Genomic DNA, 24,515 nt, shown 5'->3' on the forward strand with positions numbered 1-24,515 from the left:
TGGTCTAGAAAGGGACCAAGATTTGCAGGAGGGGAAGCAGATGAAAAGTTTTCTTCTTCAGAGAGGAAAGCTGAATCCCAATTGGAGGAGGCAGAAGGAAAAATGCGCCAGCAGTAGGGAAGAGGGAATTACTCAGACTTGAGAAGTTTGGTAGAGTCACTCATCCCTGAGGTTCTAATTAGGATGCTGGAGTGAAGAAGCCTGGACCAGCGGTGCATCCCAGGTGGATTCTTTCCAGTTAAGTGCATCGGCCAGATAGAGGATGGGAAGGGAGAAGAATGGAAAGCTGAGGTTTCTGTCCTGAAGTATGTCATCCAATCTACTCTCCCAGACACCAACCTGGCTCATACCCTTCTTGGATTTGGATAATGCTATAGTCTCCCTGCCTCTAACCTCTGCCCTCTCCAATCCATACTCCTCCATCTAATTGCCCAAGTGCTCCCCGCCCTATGCCCACAGAATTCTCCCTATTACCTAGGGCAGGTTTCCCCTCATGACCCCTTTTTGCCTGAGGAATTTTTAAGCAACCTTGGGTATATAGATATATAAAACAGGTATACAAATCAAACATTTACTGATAATAAATCATAATTTCATGACCTCCACATTGAGTTACTCGAAAAGGCTTGACCTAGAGTCTCCAATCCAGATTCCTCTGCTTGACATTTTAAATCCTTCTCATCTTTTCCACAACTTCCCAGTCTTGTGATATTCTCCCCATATTATACACACTCCTGTCCAGCCAAACTGGCTTCCTGCCCCATCCCCTTCTTTTTGCATTTCATCTCTGAGTTCTGGGCTTGATGCCTGGAATACACTTCCTAAAATTTCTTAATATCCCTAATTTCCTTCAAAACTCAGCCCATGGGATGCTTTCTTCATGAGGTACCTCTATATTCCCTCAGATGTTAGAGAATCCCCCTCCAAAATTATCTTGACTTTATTACCACAAGTATTTAATTGTATAAATTCTGTCCCTGCCCTGCTCTCTACCCTAATGAAATAGATGCACCTTGAGAGCAAAGTCAGCTTTGCTTTTGTCATTGTCTAAGTCCCCAATAAGGAGACTAGGTGACACCATATTGCAAAGAATGCTGGGTCTGAAGACCCATCTTTTTTAATTCAAATGTGAATTACTAGTTGTGTGTGGCAAGTCACTTAACCCTGTTGCCCCAGTTTTGTGGATAAGAAAATACTAAACCACTAAAAATAACAAACCCCAAATTCAGTCACAAGAGTTGGACACAACTGAACAACAACAGGCTCTGGCACATAATAGCTGTTTAATTGATGGGTGAATTGATTGTTAAAGAATAAAGCCTCTTGAGATAGGAGCTCACAGATAAGGATCCCCTCAGTTGAGTATCAATTTAGATCTACCAGAGTGATCCTGACCTCATGCATAGATAACACTGTTATTCAAATAAATATGGTTTAGGCCATTACATTTTAAGTCCCCATTAGTGTGAGTAATGAAATAACTGCATTATTTGGTTTTATATTGCCTATCTCCATGGAGTTGGAATCAATGAATAGATTTTACTTTGAATTGTGAGAGTTTGACTACTTGGAACCACTTGACTGGATTCCTTATTCACACTAATGGGGATCTAGATGTGTAGGAGAAGTATTATAGGATAGAACAGAATGAACCATTGGAATTCCAGGAGATTTTACTTTCAGTTGCACTGAATAAAAATGGCTTGTTGGAGCAGGTGGTATCAGGTTTGGACCTTGATGGAGGAGTACTTAATCATGAAAGCAGACATGATTCAGCAAGGCCGCAAAATACTTCTCTCTCTCTCTCTCTCTCTCTCTCTCTCTCTCTCTCTCTCTCTCTCTCTCTATATATATATATATATATATATATATATATATATATATATATATATATATATATATATATATATGACAGGGGACCCTGACCTGTTTTGTGTCATGGAGCCCTTTGGCAAACTAATGAAGCCTGTGAATCCCCTCTCAGATTAATGTCTTTTAAAAAAATTATAGTCAACATAAATGCGAAATTTCAGTTAGAGATTAGTTAAAGTTATATCTATATCTTTATAGATATAAATATTTCCCACCCAGATTCATGGAACCACTACAAGCAGGTCTACAAGCCAAAGGAAGTTATTCATTTTTTTAAGGATGAACAATGTCATTGCTGCCATATTTTTTTTCCTGTATGTCATATTTTTTCCCTTTCTGCCTATCATGTGCTCATCTCCCAAACTCTACTTATTCCCTTGATGTATTTCTATCTGCCTAAGAATCCCTTGAGTTAAGGACCCGTATTATAATGAATTTTTCCTGGAGGCTGATTAAAGGCCAGACTATAAAAGCAGTAGCTAAGCAGGGTCTTTGCTTATCATCAAGAAGACTGGCCTTTTTCATTGACATCAGTGGACATGGGAGATATTTCCCATTTTGACAGTTTAAAAGCTAGTCAAATCCTTGGCCCTTGGGGGAAAAACTTAAGTCTCAGCAAGTCTTTTTGTCCTGTTCCTTCTGTATAAGTTACTTTTATCATTCTGGGAACTGGGTCAGTGATCCTCAATTCTGGATAGATTATCTTGTAAATCTATTTTGAGAGACAGGGAATCTCTCTGGCAGTCTCCATTAACAAAAGCAGCAGCATTATATAGTTTTAAGGTTTACTTTACAAGTATTATATAGTATATTAATAATGATCATATTATTATATTACATAATTTTTACAAAGTATTATATCATTTTGCTCTCATAATAAGCCTTTGATGAAGATGCTATTATTATTCCTATTTTATAGCCGAGAAAATTGAGGTGCAGAAAGGATAAAAGTCACCCAGCTAATAACGGTCTGAGGCTCCATTTAAATGAAATCTTCCTGACTTCAAGTCCAACCCCCATCTAGTGAGCCACTTAGATGTCACTGTTTGCTTCTAAGCAAGGGAGAAGACCTCAGGGACCATCTTGAGTTAGCCCAGGTCCCCTGAGGCAGAGGCAATGATGAAACAGGTCACAGACTCCATTAGTAAGCAAGTGATAGATATATTTCTGGGGCTCCCCTGCTCCTCTCTTTCTATATTAGAAACTTGTACCTAAGGAAGAAAACATTCCCTCAGTGATAATTCAAAAGAGAAGTTGGGTTAAGAGCAGTGTTTGTTTTTAGGAAGAGATGGGCATATTGATAGGCAGAAGGGCAAAAAATGCACCACGTAGAGAAATACAATATGGCTGTGGTGACGCCATTCACTCTTTTTAAAGAAAGAATGACTTCCCTTGACTTGTTGATAGCTCACCAGATAATTAGAGCAGCAGACCAGATTGGGATGATCAGGCTAATAAAAGATTATGGAGAAAGCCCCAAGTCCTCTGCCCCTTTTACAGGCTGAAGGTTAAACAAAAAGGAAAAGCTACCCCACCCTTGTTTCAAAAATATCTAAATAAACTAAAATCCCAGCCCAGGCTTGCTACAATGGCTTCTGCCAGGGCTTCTCTGGATACTCCTCACTTAGCCTCAGACCTTTAAAGAAAGGCATGTCAAGAAAAAGACAAATTAGTTTTAATATATCTAGCTAGTTATTAGATATCCAGGTATTTTTCATCAGATAAAGTAGCAGGCTGATAAGTAAGCAAAACATGAAGCAATTAGTCTCCTGGGGTACAACTTTCTGTCGATGAAAACTTTACAAGGATTAAATACAAATATAAACATATATTCGAAGCACCTTTATTCATTTCCTGTATGATAAGAAGACAGATATATATCTAAGTTGCTTCAGTTTAGCAACACACCCTCAACTTTTGTACAGATTTGAGTGAGATCCCTGATCATTCCTATGGCATAGGATGTCTACTAGTGGGCAGATGGCCTAATTCATCATCATCATTATCATCCAGGAGGAGGTATATAAGTATGCATATATATATATATATATATATATATATATATATATATATATATATATATATATATATATATATATATATAGAGAGAGAGAGAGAGAGAGAGAGAGAGAGAGAGAGAGAGAGAGACAGACAGACAGACAGATAGACAGAGAACACAGACAGAGACAGAGAGAGACAGAGAGAGGGAGAAAGAGAGAGAGAGAGAGAAGAAAGAGAGAGAGAGACAGAGAGAGAGAGAGAGAGAGAGAGAGAGAACACAGAGAGAGACAGAGACAGAGAGAACACAGAGAGAGACAGAGACAGAGAGATAGAAAGATATAGAGGTATCTGTACAGGATAAATAGCTATCCCAGCATGAGAATTCTACACTAAATCACTGGTCCTGTTTCAGAAATCATATACTCCTAGAAATTAGGAGTGGGGCTATAGGGAACAAATTAAGTCAGTGCTTTGTCTATGGATAGAGAGTTGGTGAGGATCAATGAATTCAGGAATGGATAGCATACCCGAAGCTGAGCTAGCATACTGAACCTCCTACTAGATGGCAATGATGGCCCCAGGTGAGCCATTACTCTGAAAAGGGTTAGAAGATGTAATATCTCAGAGAACAGATATAAGAAAATACAGATATTAGTGTTAAATTCATAGAACCCATTTGATTTTTTTAAAAGAATCACAGAGGGGCAGCTGGATGATATAGTGGCTAGAGCACCAGCCCTGAGGTCAAGAGGACCTGAATTCACTCTTAGCACTTACCACTTGTATGACCCTGGGCAAGTCACGTAATCCCAATTGCATTTCCAAAAGAAAAAAAAAAAGAATCATGGAATCTCAGAGTGAGGACAGTCAAAGCCAGTGAGAGGTCACCTTGCTTGACTTAGCCCAGCAGTCTACAATCAAGGGAATGACTAATCCATTGGCTATGTCACACTCTAAAGTGAATTAGGAGATGTTGGAAGTCACTACTGTAAGTGTGAATCCACTCTCTTCAGGTAGACAAGAATATGTCTCGGTGTTTTGAGTATTTGTTAGAGAGGGGAACTTCCTGTTCAGTCTTTGCTATACTTTCTTAATAAATATCCTTTGATAGAAGCTAATTTATATTAATTGGTTATTAGTGATATTGGGGAAATATTAATTGGCAATGTCATTGGGGAAAATATTCCGAATAAGGGTTCATGAGCAAATATACTAGAGAAACCCAGACAATCCCTTAAAATTATCCTAAGAACCTTGAAGGGAGATGCAGTAGCCAAACTCTGGGCACCCAATCTTCCGGTGCAAGGAGAATTGAGACATCCCAACTCTTCTTGTACTGGCGGGAGTCACACTTAAAAAGAGTGGATTCACCTTTCAAGAAGTAACTACCTCCATTTTCCCTACCAATTTCCCTTCTTGGTTTAGTATGCCTGATGGATAAATCACTTCTTTGCTTGGAGAGCAAGTTGTATCAGGTGCTGGGTTGGTTCAGTGATGGGCTAAGCCATTCAGGCAGCCCCTTGACTTTGGCTGCGGTAGCTATGAACCATGGGCTCTGGTTATCAGACACTGGGTGATTCTTCAAGTCTTTTGAAGCTAATATTCTGTCTCTAATACTCATTCTCTGAATGTCAGGAAAGAATAAACTCAATAGAGACAAAAGGTTACATAACAGCAAGGTGTGCAAGGCTTGAAGGTGACCAAGTAGGGGACAGGTCCTCAGACCAAGCAGCTCACAACATTCCAAGTCACCAGGGAAGAGAGAGATTTCATTTGTTCTTGCTTTTTGTATGCACAGCATATTAGCACACACTAGCTAGGCAGTTGAATAAAAAGCTTTTTGCCACCATGGAGTGAACTGCCAGGAAACAGAGAAAACCTCCACATGCTCCGGATCATTTCTTCCTTGCCTGTTGCCAGAAGCAGCCTTACCAATCCTTTCCATGGGTTGATAGAAGAAAAAGCCTAAAGTAACATATGATTAACTGGTCCTCATCTTGCATTTATAATTAAACATATTAAATTTCATTTTTTTTCAATCTGACTTCTAGTCTATCCCATCAAGACCTTTTTGGATCCTGACTTGGTCATCCAATGTATTAGCTAGCCATACACTCCAATCTTGTGTCATCTGTAAATTGCAAAAGAGGCTCCTTGATCTAGGATTGATAATTTAGGACCAGCACAGGGTCAAGCACAACTCTCCACTGGAAATCTCCTTCCAAAGTGTCATCCAATCACTCATGGTTTCTCGTGAGGGTCTTTGCCATTCAACCAGTTCCAAATCCATCTCATTGTATTATTCCCTTGTTCACATTTCTCTTCTCCATAAGAATACAAGACTTCCCAGCAGTGAGATTGGATTTTCACTACTCCATCCATATCTCCATCCTTACCTAGTTCTTCTTATAAGCAATAATATGTACTTGAGAAATGGGTGACAGAGACAGTATTGGATGATGGAACAAAGTCATGGCAACTGGTTCAGGTGGGATTCAAGACCATGCAACTTTAGTCTCATTAACACAATGATAAATCAAGAGATGATTCCCTATGAACTGAACAGATATCTTCACTATTCATTGATGATAAGGATCTATGTTTCAGTTGCTTTTAAAAAAAAAATCAATTAATTACTTATACAATAAGGACATACCCAATATTCTATGAATAGTTTTAACAACCTTCATGATGTCATATGCATTCTTGTCAGGTCAAGGAATGATTTTTGGTTGGTCACTCATTATCTTATATCTGCTAACAATTAAATCTCGCCATGAATATAAAAATTAGGAATTAATTTATTATTTCTCCTAGCTAGAAAAAATTAAAGTATTCTTTTCTCAATCACAGAAATTGATTTTCCATAGATTCATGTCACATAAAAAATACTGACAGATGTTAAAGACTTCTTGCACTCTAAGTATAGTCAAGAAATGTGTTTTTCTAGGCCTTAGGGAAAGCTCAAACCTACCTTTAATGTTTGAATAGCAATATACTGGAAATAATATTAAGAGCTTAAGCCAGAATTTTAATTTTAGAAAATAAAGTGAACTACTGAGAAATGCCATTAAAAATTTCATCATCACACATAGTGACTGAGATGGGAAAGGGAGCAATTATTTATTTACATAAGGTATGTTAGAGGTCAGATCTTTTCCCTCAAAGTTTTTCTTCTAATGGTATTTGCAAATTTTCAGGGCTGAATTATTGTTTATTTTTTTAAAATTTCAATATATTTTATTCAAATACATACATAGTTTTCTTTCTTTTTGCTTTTAATATTTTATGTTTCCAAATTCATATATAGTTTTCAACATTCATTTTTGTAAAATTTTGAATTCCATTTTTTTCTCCCTCCCTCCCTTGCTTCCCATCTTCCCAAGACAGCAAGCAATCTGATATAGATTTATACATGTATAATAATTTTAAATATATTTCCATATTAGTCATGTTGTGAAAGAAAAATTATAACAAAAGAGAAAAATTATGAGAAAAAAAAGCAAGCAAAAAAAATGAAAATAGAATGTTTTGATCCTCATTCAGTCTCCATAGTTCTTTCTCTTAGACGTGGATGGCATTTTTCATCTGAGTCTATTAGAATTGTCTTGGATGACTATTGCTGAGAAGAGCTAAATCTATCATAGCTGATCAGCACATAATCTTATGTTACTGTGCACAGAGTTCTCCTGGTTCTGCTCACTTCAGTCAGCATCAGTTCATCTAAGTCTTGCCAGGCTTTTCTGAAATCAGCCTCCTTATTGTGTCTTATAGAACTACAGTATTCCATTATATTTATATGTCATAACTTATTCAGGCATTCCTTGATTTATGGGCAACCACCCAGTTTCCAATTCCTTGCCATTATGATGAGATCCTTCAAACTATTTGTTGTTAATTATTTTTATAAGTCTGCTTACAATTACAATTAAATTGTACAAATATTTATTTGAAGTCGACTCAATAAGAACTTATTGGTCATTTACTATGTGCCAAGAGCTCTGAGGATACAAAGAAAGGTATATGCAAAGAAAGGTATTTCCTTACCCTCAAGGAACTCATGTTCTATAAAGGGATTGAAGGAGAGACAGAGGAAGGGAAGAGGAAAGGAAAGAAACAAGGGAAGAAAAGGAAAGAAAGGAAAGAGAAGGAAAGGGAAGGGAGCAGGAGACGAAAGGAGAAGAGAGGGAACAGAAGACACATCTGATAATCATCTATTATGTTCCAGATGCTGTCTGGATAAATATTATCTCATCGTGGCTCTTTTTATCAGCGAGGTGATTCAGGCCAGTTCCAATGGTCTTGTGATGGAGAGAGCCATCTGCACTCAGAGAGGACTGTGGGAACTGAGTGTGGTTCACAACATAGTATTTTCACCATTTTTGTTGTTGTTTGCTTACTTTTTGTTTTCTTTCTCACTTTTCCCCTTTTTGATCTGATTTTTCTTGCACAGCATGATAAATGTGGAAATATATAGTATAGAAGAATTGCTGATATTTTACATACATTGAATTACTTTCTGTCTAGGGGAGGGAGTGGGGAGAAACAATTTGGAATACAACATGTTGCAAGGGTGAATGTTGAAAACTATGTGTGCATATGTTTTGAAAATAAAAAGTTTTAAAATATCTCATTTAATGGAGAAGACATACAAACAACTATATACAAACAAAACATATATAGAATAAATCAGAGCTAATCTCAAACTGAAATCTTTACCACCACCCCCAAACACAGACTCCAAAGCACTAGTCCCATATCTCCTTTCTTCCCTTAATCGCTAAGAAGGACTAAAAAAGGTTTTTTTTGCCAAAGATGGGACTTTAGCTGAGACTTGATGAAAAAAGCCAGGGAAGTCAAGAGGCAAATGAGTAGAGGGAGAGAGTTGCAGGAATTGGGAACAGCCAATGAAAATACACAGAGTCGAGAGATGGAGTGTCTTGTACAAGCTCCAAAGAGCTCTAATGGTACTCAAAAGGAAGAAGGGAGAGGAAGGATTTTTACAAAGAGTTCTATTTTTAGTCTATCAAAAATAAAGAGTTTTTTCCAATTCTTTGTGTTCTTCTCAATATTCAGTTTTTCCAGATTTGGTCAAAGTCATCCCAGTGAGCATCCATGTGAATATCATTCTCTTCTCAACAATCCTTATTGTGTTGACAATGGCGGGCACGGCCTTTTTCATGTACAATGCTTTTGGCAAGCCCTATGAAACTCTTCTTGGTCCACTTGGATTGTATCTCTGGAGCTTCATTTCATGTAAGTACTACGTTCTAGCTTCATAGACAAATCTGCCTTTCTGCTTTCCATTAAAAGACAAGCTTAGTTTTAAGAGGCAATGCCGTATTCAAGGTTAGAGCTACTTTAGGTAAGTTTACACTAGATATATATTTAGGAAGCCTAAACTCGGGCCCTGAGAATCAATGATCTTTATTGAATACCTACTATAAAACCAACACCAAACGAGGCACTATGACATAGAAAGATCAATGAATGGAGAGTCAGGAGATCAGGTTTTTTGACTTTGGCTCCCTACTAGTTGTATAATGTAGAGTTGGTCAGAGAATCACAGAGCACAGAATCAGAAATTTAGAGCCAATCCCCTAATATAATAAATGAAGACACAGCCAGAGAGGTTAAGTGATATGGTTTGAACCCAAGTCCTTTGAATCCAAATCCAGTGGGGGTTTCCCCCATTGTTTTCTGTTGTTTATTTCCCTGACGCTGTTTTACTACACCCCTCCTCACCGTAACAGCCATCACTCTAGTTCAGAGTTCAATTCATTTCAGTTATTTTTAGATATATCCTGATTTTTGGTGACTCCATTTGGGGCAGAGATATTAGAATGATTCACCATTTCCTTCTCCAGCTCATTTTACAGATGAGGAAACTGAGGCAAACAAGGTTAAGTGACTTGCCCAGGTTCACACAGCTAGTAAGTGTCTGAGATAAGTGGCTTAGAGACCTTCACTGCCTCTCACCTGGATGATTGCAATGGTCCCCTGATTTATCAACTTGTCTCAAACATCCTTTCACAACCTCCTTCTAATCCATCTTCTACATAGCCACAAAAGTGGTTTTCCTCAAGCACAAATCATATTATCCTCCTCATTAACTAAATTCCAGTAATTCCCTACTATCCCTCGATTCAAATGTGAATTCCATCTTTGGTTTTTAAAACCTTCCTCCACCTGAGCCCTCACTCCCTTTCCAGTCTTCTTACCTGTTTATTACTCCCTCCACATTGGATATGATCTAGTAATATTAGCATATTCTGGGTCCCCCCCACACACACACCTCATTCCATCTTGGGCGTCCCTTCTTGCTTCTGCTTCTTAGAATCCTTGGCACCCTTTAACACTTAGATAAAATGCTCTTTGATGCACAAAGCTTAGGCAGCTAGGTGACTTAGTAGATAGAATTCTAAATCGGAGGAAAGGCTTGAATTCAAATCCTGTTTCAGATACAAGTTGTGGGTGATCCTGGGTGAGCGACTTAAACACAATCAGGCTTAGTTCTTACATCTATACAATAGGGGATAATAGTAGCATCTATCTCACTACACTGTTGCAAGGTTCAAGTGATATGACACATGCAAAGTGCCTAGCAAACCTTAGAGGGCTATATAAATACTAGATATCATTATGGTCATTATGAAATTCTGGCTTTCATGGAGGCTGTCCTGATTTCCCCAGGGGCTTTATATTCATTTTGTATAGAATCCATATATACTTATTCAAGAGAGTGTTGCCAGAAGCCTGGGACCTAATCACAGAAAAGAAATCAAAAAAGGAAGTGTCAAATCAACTGTAAAAGATCTAGTCAGTCCAAGTGATCTTTATATGGGAGGAGAATTAGTCCCTTGAGTGAATCAGAAAGAAGAAATTCCACAGGATAAAGAATTATAGGTTACGCTTCAAAGTGACATTTCAAAGTCAGTTTACTGATTTTAGAAATCAGATTTAAAGATGAAAAAAATCCCAAGGAAATGGAGTACTATTTGTAAAAATGCTTAGCACAATATGTACAATCTCTATCTGATTGCTTACCATCTCAAAGAGGAGGAAGGGGAGGGAGAAATAGAATTTGCAACTCAAAACTTTAAATAAAATGTTTCTTTAAAAAATGCTGGCTGGCATATAGTAGGTACATAATAAATTCTTGGTTCCCTCCTTTCCTTCCTTTGTCTGTTCGTTTATTCATTGATTCCTTCATTCTTTCCGCCTTCTTTCCTCCTTTCCTTCCCTTTCTTCCTTCTGTCTCCTTCCTTCCCTCCTTCTCTCCTTCCCTTTGTTCCTTCCCTCCTTTCTTTCCTTTTCTCCCTACTTCTCTTCTTTCTCTTTCTTCCTACCTACCTGCCTTCAATCCTTGAATCTTTCCTTCTTCCCTTCTTCCTTCTTCCCTCCCTTCCTCCCTTCTTCCTTCTTCCCTCCCTTCCTCTCTTCTTCCTTCTTCCCTCCCTTCCTCCCTTCCTCCCTTCCTCCCTTCCTTCTTTCCTTCCTTCCTTCCTCCCTTCCTTCTTTCCTTCCTTCCTTCCTCCCTTCCTCTCTTCCTCCCTTCCTCCCTTCCTCCCTTCCTTCCTTCCTCCTTTCCTTCCTTCCTCCTTCCTTCCTTCTTTCCTTCCTTCTTTCCTTCTTTCCTTCCTTCCTTCCTTCCTTCCTTCCTTCCTTCCTTCCTTCCTTCCTTCCTTCCTTCCTTCCTTCTTTCCTTCCTTCCTCCTTCCTTTCCTTCTTTCCTTCCTTCTTTCTTTCCTTCCTTCCTTCCTTCCTTCCTTCCTTCCTTCCTTCCTTCCTTCCTTCCTTCCTTCCTTCCTTCCTTCCTTCCTTCCTTCCCTTCCTTCCTTCCTTCTTTCCTTCCTTCCTTTCTTCTTTCCTTCCTTCCTTCTTTCCTTCCCTCCTTCCCTCCTTCCTTTCCAGACAGAGGCAAAATCCAGGAAGTCACAACCACTACATGTCACAGGCAGGATTTCAGGCCAGGTTTCCCTGGCTCCCAAAGGTGAGGGCCCATCTGCCATGAACTGGCCCCATGCACAATACTCCCCCACCACATGCGCGCCCAAGTCAGTGGGTAAGAAACTCTCCAAATTTCCCGGCAGAAACAGCTCTGTGAGAAGGTGGCCTCTGTGAGCAAAGAAATCAGCTGCATATTCATGAGCAGAGGAGATGATCCTCCAGACAGGCCCCTGCTGTTCATAATCATCATCATCATCACATCTGAGCTCCCTGATGCTTCGTGGCACCCTGTGGGGTGCTGCGAGCCCAGAATTCACAGCCAGGGGTGCCCTGAGCTCTGGGGCCTACGTGCTGAGTCCCACACTCCCAGGGCCAGGCCAGCCAGGGCCCTCTCAGGGTGGGGTAGGGGCACCTCAGCAGGCAAAGATTATTCAATGCCCAGGAAGGTGCCCAGCAGCCCTCGGGAGACCACAGTCTGGAGCTGCTGATTTTCATCCCTAGCGGGCAGGGAGGAGTTAATTCCTTTTGTACAGGACCACTCTCTATTAAGGACTTGATAAATACATTTTCATAATGATATGAAATTCACCTATTCAGACCACGTAGGGTATGACATGAACACTGGCAAAAATCTAGTTTACCTTGAGTTACATTTATGATTATCACCTTTGCACATGATAAACATACATATGCAAACCCACACAAATGCAAACACACAAACATATAAGAAGCAGTGTAGTCTAGTGGAGAGAGAGTCCACCAAGAAATCACAAAGAGCTGGGTTCAAGTCCTGCCCATAATGTGTACTAGCCATGTGACCCAGAACATATTTATTATTTTATTTTGATATAATTTATTATTTTAATACACTGGGCAACTCTGTTATTCAGTCACACAACTCCTCATGACCCCATTTGGAATTTTCTTGGCAGAGATACTGGACTAATTTGTCATTTCCTTCTCCAGCTCATTTTACAGATGAGGAAACTGAGGCAAACAGAGTGTATTGGTTTGCCCAGAGTCATCCTGACTTCAGATTTGGCCACTTAGCTGCCCTAAGAATATGTCTAAGAGACCACGATTTCAGAAAAACTCCTTGCTTTTGCCTTCCACTCACTCACAAGGAGGCATCCAGAGAATAATGGATAGAGTGTTGAACTTGAAGTTAACGGGTTAAATTTAAATTCTGCCTCCAACACTTACTAGCTATGTAACTCCTGGTAAATCACTTAAGTTTTTTTCAATCTCTGTTAACCTCATCTGTAAAATGGGGTAATAATAGTACTTACCTCCTAGGATCAACTGAAATAACATATGTACTAGTCTTTGCAAACTTTAAAGGGCTATATAAACGCTACTTATCATCCTTCATCATCATCAGTCTGATGGTCTCCTTCCCACCCTGGAGAAATTTCTATCCTGGTGAACTCACAGTTTCAGAAAAAGCCTCCAGCTATACTCTACCTTAGTGTTGATCTATCCTCATTATCCCTTTACCTCTCTCATGGCATCCTATCCCTCCTGGTTCTAACCTCTAACTCTAGAACCCTGAAATATCATATTAATTCTGCCATTGCTCCTGAATGGGATGGCCCCACTCACCAAGCAGCTTTTCAAACCAAAGTGCTCTTCCCTATCCCTTTGTGTTCTGTTCCATTAGCACATAAAAGCCCCAGGGCTAGAGTTATCTTTGTTTTGTGTGTGTGTTTTGAGCTAAATAAATGCTTTTTCATTCATTCATTCAGGTTTTCCAGATTCCAGGCTCTACCCACTGTGCCTCCTAGCTATCCCAATTCATTCATTCAAATTTTCAGAGTAGGCGAGTGGGTGGAATGAATTTCTTCCTCATGAAAATAAAATTCCAATCAAATAAACAAACCAAAACTTCTCATAAAACATATTTCAGGACAATGAAAGAGTTCCACAAGCGTGGATCCTTCCTCTAATAACGTAGCTCTCAATCTGTTGTAGAGTCTCTCAAAGAGCCATGGCCCATAAATCCATCACCTGGATTTTATAATAATATTTATTTATATTATTTTGATACTAATATTTTAATAAGCCTCTCTAAACTCCAACACCTAGCACATTACCTAACACATAGGAGGTGTGTTTTATATTTTATTTCATGTTCCAATTAATAAGCATTTATTTTCTCTCCATTCTGATTACCCCATCTCAAATTTGAGACAAACAAAAAAATGGAAACAAAACCCTCATAATAAATGCACACAATTGAGCATGATAAACCCCACAATTTCATGTCCAAAGATGTGACCCTTTATCTTGAATCCACCCTTTCTCAGTCAGGAGGTAGACAGTAGACTTTTACTAACTACTTGTTGATGGACTGCCTGAGAAAATCACTTGGCTGGTCTTCTGAAGACGGATCCATCCCCAGCTCACACTCAGAGCCATTCCAGGCTGATAAAAGAGCAGTCAAATCTCTGGGTGATTAACATAAGCATCAAGAAATTATCACCTTCACCTTCACACCACAATTAACAACAGAAGAGGACTTCACTGTAACCTAGCCAAACTGTTTAAGATGTGGCGGCTGCACTTGTTTGGGGTGGAGTAGAGATAGTGGTTTCTGGATCTGTGATTTTCTTAGAGTAATCAGCTCCACCCACAACAACTCACTTGTCATTTATTATCAAATATTGCGGGGCGGGGGGGGGGGGGGGGGGGGGGGGGGAGGGCAAGAGCCCACAGGTAAAACAGAGACAAAAGGTGAATCTGCCAGGAGTGAGCCTCAGTCCACTATAGCATGCTTTGTTCCCAGATCTGGAGGAATATGGTCCCTATCATCCTTTAAAAATGGATGCTATTTATTATATACAGTAACAACTAGATTATGTGCCAATCGGCTATGACAGACTTAGCTCTTCTCAGCAATACAGTGATCCAAGACAGTACCAATAGACTTGGGATAGAAAATGCCATTCGCATCCAGAGAAAGAACTATGGAGACTGAACTATGGATTGAAGCACACTATTTTCATTTTTGTATTGTTCGCTTTTTTTTTTCTCGTGGGTTTTCCCTTTTGTCATGATTTTTCTTTCACGTCATGACTAATATGGAAATATTTATTGTACATGTGTAACTTACATCAGATTGCTTGCTATCTTGGGGAGAGGGAAGGGAAGAAGGGATGAAAAAATGGGAATTCAAAATCTTATAAAAATGAATGTTGAAAACTATCTTTACATGAAATTGGGAAAATAAAATACTCTTCAGAAAAAAGAACCAGATTAAAATACTGTTGAGAACAAATACGAACAAAACAAATCAAATACAAGTTCCCCCCAAATGGATGCTGTTGTCACTTGTATAGTTAATGTTGAATGTGCTCCCAATGTAATTAAGCAATAAGGATACAAGAAAATAAGGCCCTTGAAAAGAAAGCTCACCTTTTGTGTCAATGGTGCTGTCTGTAATAAGCCGGCTTCGGTAGCATGAGTCTGCGATCCTAGACGGCTGTTTTAGTGTTTTTAGGGGCCAAGATTTGCATCTCACTTTCCTCTGGGGCCTTCCTGGGAAGGGTGGATAACAGGAGGCCTCATGTGCTTGGCAGACAAGGAAGGGCAGCGCCTAGTAACCAGAGAGCAGCCGGAGAAAAGATAGATTAAAATGGGGCGAAATCACAAACAAGAAGCAGCTCCGAGGTGTCCTTGCTGAGAAAGAGCTTTTAGCAGAAGAGATGGGAAGCCCTCGAGCCTGAAGTGGGCCCGGGAAGGTGAGAAGGGATTTCATGCTTGGAGATGAGGCACAATTACAGGGTGAGAGACTGACAGTTCCAGGCTACGGGTGCTGGATTTCAGAAAGGGCACTAAAATCATTTTCTTCCAGCCATCTATATTAAAGGGATGGGATTAGCTAATCCCCAAGGTCCCCTTTCCAGCTTGAAAAGTCAGTGATTCTATGGACTATCTTTAGATGTTTTGCTAACTTTTTACCAGTCACAATTAAAGCTTCCCGCGACATCCTTCCAGTCTCGTATCATACAACTCCCCTTTAATCACTCCCGTTTAGCCAAACTGGTCATCTCCATTGCCCAAAAGGCACTCCCTCAGTCCTCCTTTTCCTTCGAGGATCACCTCAGCCGCTGTCTCTTCAATGAAATCTTCCCTGATTGCTAAAACTGAAAGTATCATTTCCCTATTTTAATATTCATTTTGTAGCTCATTTTTATTCTGAGAGAAGTTAATATTTTGCTATTATTAATTTGTGATGCATCCTTTCCTTCTATGCTTGTTAAGACCCCAGTCCTGAAAGATGGAAATGAGTAAGATAAATCTCTGTTCACCATAATTCCTATTGGATATGTCCTGTATAACATATTTGAATCACATTGTTATTTATACAGTGTTTCAGAGTCTGTAAAACCCTTTACATATATTATTCTCTTTGAATCTAAACACTCCCATTTTACAGATTATGGAACCAAATATTAAGAAATTCTAATGGCTAGAATTTATATAGCACTTTGAAGTTTGCAAATACTTGTATTAACTCATTTGATCCTCATAGAAGGTAGGTATTATTGTTATTCCCATTCTACAGATGAGAAAACTGTGATTGAAAGTCATGTCTGACTCTGTGACCCCCTTTTGAGGTCTTCTTGGTTTTGCTATTTCCTTCTCTAGTTCATTTTACAGATGAGGAAAAGGAAATAAACAGGGTTAAATGACTTGCCCAGAGTCACAGCACAAAATCTGCATTTAGGCCTTTCTAAGCCCAAATCCCATTCTTTATCTGCTACACCACCAAGCTGCCTGGTCTCTGTACTCACACAACTTATAAAATAACAGATAAGCAACAGATAAGATTTTTCCAACTCCAATTCTAATTTTTTAGTTATTATATCTCATTGTCTTTAATGTTGTATCCCCTAGGTGGAATGTAAACTTTATGAAAGCTTAGAGTCTGCCATTTTTCAGTATATGGACTTTTACATGGTAGGGATTTAACAATTTTTTAAAATTTCATTGAATTACATTTATGTTTATCATTATGGACCCATATCTTTTTTGTCAAAATTATAGAAAGTTAATCCTTCCCCATGCCTTAGCTGCAGTGTGAATTTCCTTCCCCTGTATACTATTTGTATGGCCCTGAATATTTCCTCCTAAAATCAGACCCTCTATTTTTCCCACAATCTCATCAACTTAGAAAAATTGCCTTTTAATCTTAACATTCTTCTACATGGAGCTGTTCCGTCTTCCTAATGCCAAGTGGTAGCTGCTGCTTTGATTTAAATATATCTGTATGAGCTCTTCTTTTCCTAAACAAAGGCAAGACTCAAACCCACTGTCCTTCCTCCCTGACTGCAGCCTTCTTGGGTACCCACAGCAAAGGCACTTGCTGCCCTCTACCTGTTTTTGCAGAGTTCAGAGAAATGAACCCCCTTTCTCTCTCTTTTCCCCCCATTGCTCATTGTCTGCATGTATAGATATGGCAGCCATCAATCATTTGAAATGAAGCCCCAGGAGGAGATAACATCTTCCATTTTTGGAATTCTCCGTTGACTACATAATCTTCAGTGACTGATTTTTCAAGAGATTTCTGCATAATTTTACTGAAAATCAGAGCTCACCACGGGCAGATATTTCTTTCTCCAGCCAAGGCATTTATCATGGTAGGGAGGAAAGTTGAATGACAAGGGGCAAGAGGGCTGGATCGATGTCGGGAAAAGCCTGGGATTGAATCTCGCCTCTGCCCCCGACTGAACAATGATGATCAAAATGGTCCTTGGATTGGCATTTCAAAAATAAACTAAGCAGGATTAATGGCATGTTTGGTCACGTACGCAGTGCTTGAGACACGATCTCCTCTCTATTCCAGGCCCACAGTGATGGAGACCCACCCGACTCTCAATTCCCCCATAGCCGGGGATCTGAGGGTGGGACCACCCACAGGATTCCTAATATTTCCCCAGACAGTGGAGAAAAGCTGAAATGCTGTAGGTGGCAACTAAATCGGTCCGCCACCAACTCAAGCCTGCTTTTTTTTTCAGACACCAGAGCAAGGGTTTCCAATTCTAGATGTCTGAGCAATTGCCAGAAGAGCAGAACGTATGTGTTGTTCCTGCTGGTAGATGTGAGGGCTCAGTGAGCACCTGCTGAGTGCCTCCCTTCATTGCAAAGGCAGTCAACTATGGGGATGCTCCACACACTGTGAGCTGTGGTCATGGTGTTTGTGGGTTGTTTTCCCAAACTGCTTGTCTTTCTCTTTTTTTTTTTTTTTTTTTTTTTTTTTTTTTTTTTTTTGTTATAAGGGAAAGGCTCTTTGGGCAGGGAGCCTTTACTTAGAAATAAATGCGTGGTTAAAAACAAGGAGCATCAATAAAATAGAACACAAGGAAATACAAAAGTGGATATGGATGTTGTTACAGATGGATGGTGCCATGCGTAGAGGGCTCAACTTCGATTCAGGAAGACCAGCCTCAGACACTCTAGGGAGTCAGTTCATGGCCTGCCTCAGTTTCCTCATCTGTAAGATGATGATAATGATGTGACCCAAAAGAATCATGGCAATATCCCAAAGTCAAATCTGATATACTCAACATTAATGACAAGAATCAGGGATGATTCCACCTCCAGTGTGACCTAGGACACTGCTTAGCTTCCTAAAAACAGATAAATATTTATCCAAAGACGCTGGATGTTGCCAAGTAGTGACTGTAATTCAGCAACCCCCAGCAGCTTCTTATGGATTTGTAGTCATTCCCTGGCTTTAAATCCCAGTTTCTGCCACCCAGTCTGTGTGAGCTTAAGTAAGATCCGTAAAGTCTCTGGGTCTCAATTGAGGTAGTTGGACCGGGTGATCCCTGAGATGTCTATTAGTTCTACCTTTATAATCCTATAATTCAGCCTTCAAAGCATGGCAGGTTCAAGAAAAATGAAGCAAAAGATCCCTTCTGTTGGAGAATGGGCCTTCAATCTAGGAAATCAACAGTTTATGCCTCTATTTACTTTGAATTTTATGGAGTGTAGGGAAACAATAACCTTTATTTATTTTTTGGGTTTTTTTGGCATATTGTATGTATATATATATATATATATATACATATATATATATATGTATATATATATATATATATATATATATGAATATATATAATTATATTTATTTCCGAAGTGATGACCTAGGGTTTAGGGAAGAGAAATGGGGGTATTATTTGATACTTCTGCCCAAGACCGACCACTATAAATGAATTTGCATGCTGCCTTTGGCACCTCTGCCCTTGATCTAAGCCCCCATGACTATCATTGGTAGAGAAAAAAAAAGTCAGACCTCAACCATAGATATTTTCCCTTTATTTCCCTGACTTCCAGGTTAGTGATCTAATCTTATCCAAATTTAGTCTCTTTCCCCTAGTACTTAGTCTATTATCCTATACCAAGCAAGACTTTATTGAATGTATTTATTAACTATATCAAATATGCACATATACATACACACATGTATACATCAATATACATACATATATGTCTCCCCCTTTAGAATCTAAGTTCATCGCATGTACAGATAATCTCATTGTCTCTTCAGTCCTAAGACAGTGCTTGGGTACATACTTGATATTTATAGAATACTTTATGATTTGGTTGATTGATAAATGCTTTCTGGAGGTGAGACTCTATAAAATTTGAGACAAATTGGACAAAGGACCCCTATTTTTCCCCAAACCATTGGAATCCAGACCATTCTACTTTTTATACACTCTCCCACCATCCCCAGGCTTTGAATTAAACAATTACCAAGTTCAGAGAATCACCAAATTTCAGAGTTAGCAGAAATTTCTGTGGCTCTCCAGTCCAATTCATACATGAAAAAGAATTCCTTTATTTGACACTGTATCTAGTTTTTGCTCAATGGCCCCAATAAGCAGGAACCTTCCATTTCCCATAGAGTCCCATTCCACTTTGGCTCTCATAGTTAGGAAGTTTCTCCTGACATCAAGCCTAAATTACCTCCCCCATACCCATTGCTCCTAGTTCTTCTCTCTGGGGCCAATCAGAATTAGCTCAATCCCTCTTCCATGCAACAGGTCTTCATATGCTTCCTTCCCACACATGTATACACTCTACACTTCTCCAGGCTCAACACCCCTACTTCTTCCAATTCATGCTCCTAGAGTATGAGTCTGAAGCCCTTTATCACTCTGGTTGACTCCTCTGGATGCTCTCTAGCTGATTGCTGGGTTAGGAATAGAAAGCGGTACAACACCGTCTCCTGTACTCTTTGACTCCATCCTCCCATCATGTCTGAGAAAAATATGGCCAAATGAATTTGGGGAAAAAAAAAAAAGCTTTGATTGAAAAAGCAATTCTTGTTTTAGGTTCAAAGCATAGTCTCAATATAGAGATATTTCCCTTAACAAAGCTGCATTTTTGAAATAGTTAACAACTTGAAAAGGAAACCAAGCTTGAATTTTCTTTATAAGTGCAGAAGAAATACCTGGATTTCACGTCCTTGTAAAAATGTGTCTTCATTGCATGGCCCAGAGAAGGCATTTGTGGAAAGAAAGCAGCAATCTTTTTTTTTCTGCAACTTTCAAAAGATAAGAGAGGAAGCATCCTATTGTTATTGTTAGTTGTAATTTTAATGCAGAACAACTCTGGTTTTCAGCATGAAACACAAAATGGTTAAGCCAATTTTACAAGGAATTATACAAATATGCTCTGAAGAAGTGGAAAGTGAATTTTCAAGGGAAGAAATGGGTTTTTCAGAGAGGTGGTGGGATTTCCACTACCACCTTGGAAGGAAGGAAAGAAGGAAGGAAGGAAGGAAGGAAGGAAGGAAGGAAGGAAGGAAGGAAGGAAGGAAGGAAGGAAGGAAGGAAGGAAGGAAGGAAGGAAGGAAGGAAGGAAGGGAGAGAGGGAGGGAGGGAAGAAGGGAAAGAGGGAGGGAAGGAACAAAGGAGGGAGGGAAGGAAAAAAAGGGAGGAAGGAAAAAAGAAATAATGAAAAATAGAAAGAAAAAAGAAGAAGGAGCCACAGAGGGAGGAAGGGGGGGGAGAGAGAGAGAGAGAGAGAGAGAGAGAGAGAGAGAGAGAGAGAGAGAGAGAGAGAGAGAGAGAGAGAGAGAGAGAGAGAGAGAGCAAGCAAATATTCATAGTCAAGAGAAACCAATGCTTCCATTAGCCATGTCCACAAATGTAAGTATCCTTCTGCATTGTGAGTCCATCATGGCTCCTTTAAGAGAGAGGTAACAGACTTTCATCTCTGTTCGTCTGGAATCATGGTTTGTCAGAGCTCTATGGTCTAAGTTTTTTTTTTTCTTTGCAATGTTGTTTTCTTTGTCAAATTGTTCCCCTAGTACTGTTTATTTAATTCTGAATCAGTTTGTAGAGGTCTTCCCAACTTCCTCTGAAATGGTTCATTTTGTCATTTCTTATGGCAAAATAATATTCTGTTCCATTCACATGCTCTCATTTGTTTAGCCATTCCCCAACAAGTGGACACTGTTAATGTCCAGGGTTTTTGCTCCTTTGAAAAGAGCTATTATAAATATTTTTGTATATATGAGTCCTTTTCCTTTTCCTTGCTCTTTTTAGGGTAAAAGCCTAGTAGTGGTATTTTTGGTTTAAAGTGTTTGTAAGTTTTGTTTTGGTTTAGTTTCTGAACATCGTTCCAAATAAAACAAGTATTTTCTTAATTTTTACTCTTCCTCCCCATTCTTCTTAGCTCCAACTGGCCATCAGGATTGAGAAGTGTTTGCTCATCTCTTCATCTTTTTTTTTTTCTCTTTGTTTCAGGCTCCTGTGGTTGTCTTGTTATGATACTGTTCGCTTCTGAAGTAAAGATGCACCATCTCTCAGAGAAAATTGCAAATTATAAGGAAGGGACTTTCATTTACAAAACTCACAGTGAAAAATATATCACCTCCTTCTGGATCATTTTCATGTGTTTCTCTGTGCACATTCTGAACGGGCTTTTAATCCGGCTTGCTGGGTTTCAGTTCCCTTTTGCAAAATCTAAAGACTTTGAAACTACTAGTGCAGCAGCAGATCTAATGTACTAAAAGCTGAATTTTTTTTTATCATTGTCCACATAAAGAAGGAGGTGTCCTCAGCTCCTGGCAGTTCTGCACAAAAATTAGATCTAAATACGTTCAAACTAAGAAAATACATATTGATTGGGGACTTTGGGGACAAATGGATATTTTCTACACTAGCAAGGGAAGAAAATAAAGGTGGCAGAAGGAAGAATATGGAATGGGGAAAGGGATGCTTTAAACAGCAGGAAGCCATTTTCCCCCCAGGTATTCAAAGGAAATTGTGAACTAAAATAAGTGAAAAGATGCTCTTTGCATAAATCAAAGGCTGATGAAAAGTCTCTTTTGCCATGAGGGAGTCAGAAGATGTCTGCTTTGGGAAGACACATGCCGATCAGAAAGTTGATTTTTGATCAAGGCAATCTTTATGGATGATGCATGTATCAGCAATCAGAGCAGGGAGTGAGAATCTTTTTAAAAGACAGCCATGCACTAAATAAGCAGTTTTTATGTTGACGGGGGGAGGGGGTGTAGGGAATATATCAACAGATTTGACAAAATTTGTCTTGATTGCTGCTAATTCAGTTATCCTGCTTTCTGGTTTGGAGCCTTCACACCCTGAAAAAGACCAGAAGGAAGAAACTGAGGTTCTCCAAGAAGCCAAGATATAGAAAAAGGATGTTCTTTGTATAAATCAAAGGCTGATGAAAATTCTGACGGTTTCTGAGGCTCCTGATTTATCCTATAAAACTGACTTGCTTTAGAATGGAGAGCCTCAGAGTTAGGAGGGAGGCTGTCTCATGCCAGAACAAGAAAGCCCCTCTGCCATATCCAGGACAAATGGCCATCCACTCTGTGCTTGAAGACCTCCCAAGAGGAGAAGCCCATGGGATTCGGAGGTGGCCGATTACACTTCTGGATTGCTCTGTTGGGAAGTATTTTTGCTTCTTTTTCCCAGACAGCAAGACTAAATCTAAATTACAATTCCCACCCACTACTTCTCATTCAGCCCCCTGGGGCCAAGCAGATCAAGTCTATTATTCTGTGTTCTACCACATGCTAGCCCTGAAATGGACTTTAGAAATCATTTAATCCAAGCTCCTAATTTTTCAGATGAAAAACTAAAGGTGAGGGAGATAAACTGACTGAAGATAATAACAAAGTCTCGATCTGGAAGAGACCTCAGAGACCATCGAAACGCGTTCCTCCATTTTTACAGATCAGAAATCCAGACTCAGGAAGCCCAAATCACTTGCCCAAGCATCAGCAAAGGGACCTGAACCTAGAAAGAAAGCCAGAGTGTTTTCCACAGAGCCTTAGGGAGAATGACTTGTTAGGGACCATTTCAAAGTACTGAATGCTATCACATACCATAGATACCTCTGAATGTCAAATGAGAATTATGTTAAATTCTGAAATTATGCTGTGCTATGTTTTGTAGAACTTCTCTTTCATCTGAAAATCTTATAATAAAAACAAACTAGATGTTGTCTCAGAGTATAAATTTTAAGGGGTGGGAGCGACGTGCAAGGTCACCTGCCTCACTTTCTCCTCCAGAGCCATCTGGGTCCAGTGGCCAGAGAGAGGTCAGAATGACTGGAGACAGCTCGGGGTGCAGTGAGAAACCTTTTAAGCTAGGGTCTTTGACAGGTCTCAGTTTGACTGAGGCAACACCTACTCAGTGATTCAGGCTAGGTGGTATTCATTCTGAATGCCATTACCTCTCTGATCAGGGCTGTAATCTGGGCCTCTGGCTGGAGGGAATACCCCCTTCTGGTGAAATCCTAGATCCTTAAATTGTTACTTTTCGTGTGTGTGTGTGTGTGTGTGTGTGTGTGTGTGTATTTCATTATACATCACACACACATATATAAAATGCTTTAAAATTATAAAAGTCCCATTTGTTTTCTCATTTAAAATATAACTATTCTGTGTGGTAGATATAACCCCATTTCATAGATGAGGAGACTGAGCATCATACACATGAAGGGATTTGCACAATCGTAGAGCTAGGAATCATAAGAGGCAGAATTCCACAGTCCAACAATCTACGCACCACTAAGCCATGTATTTGGGAGTGAGAACCCTCAGAGGCAAGATTAAAATCCGGAACTTCTGGTCCCCAAGGTCCAGCACTGCGCCTCTAAGAAGCATTGATTTGGGGGTGTGGTGTGATTCATTTTGGTAATGAAATAAAAATAAACATAAAAGCCCAGTCAGCCTGGGTTGAGTGTTCTTTAGTGCAGAAATGGTTCTATGTGGAACCATTGGCAATTCAAAGGGGAAATAAAAAAAATCACATCATCCATTTGGCCTTGGATAATTGGTTTGGGGTCACAGAACCGTTAACTACATCACGGCTCTCTGACCTCCCTCACTCTCCCAGGGGGGTTGAAAAATTCCATGGGCTTTTTCCTTTGGAAAACAAGTAATTTGAAAAAAAAATTCTTTATCTAAGAAATGGAGAGGAGAAAAAGAAAACTCAACAGAGGCAGCTAAACAAACCCTGATGAGTGCCCCCCACTCGGGAAATCCACCACAGGGATGAGGAGGGGTCCGGCCACAGGGCTGAAATGGAGCCTCTCGGGAGCCTCACTCTGGAGCAGCCCATCCCTTGTCTCTAGGAAGAGGCTTCTGGGCCGCAGCTCAGCCGGCTCCCTTCAGCGTGGCCAGTCTCTGCTTTCATTAT

At 39.7% G+C, this 24,515-nt stretch overlaps 2 protein-coding genes across 5 annotated transcripts in view; one reads left to right on the forward strand and one right to left on the reverse strand.

The window, feature by feature from the left end:
• CLRN1 (clarin 1) overlaps window positions 1-23,316 on the forward strand; it is a 45,719-nt gene extending 22,403 nt beyond the window's left edge. Inside the window, exons 2-3 of the mRNA XM_074298334.1 lie at window positions 8,950-9,129; window positions 21,588-23,316. Of these exons, the coding sequence (XP_074154435.1) occupies window positions 8,950-9,129; window positions 21,588-21,853 (446 nt within the window). The 3' untranslated portion in view covers window positions 21,854-23,316. The remainder of the gene's footprint in view (window positions 1-8,949; window positions 9,130-21,587) is intronic.
• The window catches only part of MED12L (mediator complex subunit 12L), a 560,363-nt gene that overhangs the window by 526,137 nt on the left and 9,711 nt on the right, over window positions 1-24,515 (reverse strand). For all 4 annotated transcript variants that reach the window (XM_074298321.1, XM_074298320.1, XM_074298318.1 and 1 more), the window contains one exon: window positions 15,238-15,418. The gene's annotated coding sequence lies outside the window, so the exon portion shown is untranslated. The remainder of the gene's footprint in view (window positions 1-15,237; window positions 15,419-24,515) is intronic.

This window comes from Sminthopsis crassicaudata, chromosome 3 (assembly GCF_048593235.1).
Source record: "Sminthopsis crassicaudata isolate SCR6 chromosome 3, ASM4859323v1, whole genome shotgun sequence".
Taxonomy (NCBI): domain Eukaryota; kingdom Metazoa; phylum Chordata; class Mammalia; order Dasyuromorphia; family Dasyuridae; genus Sminthopsis; species Sminthopsis crassicaudata.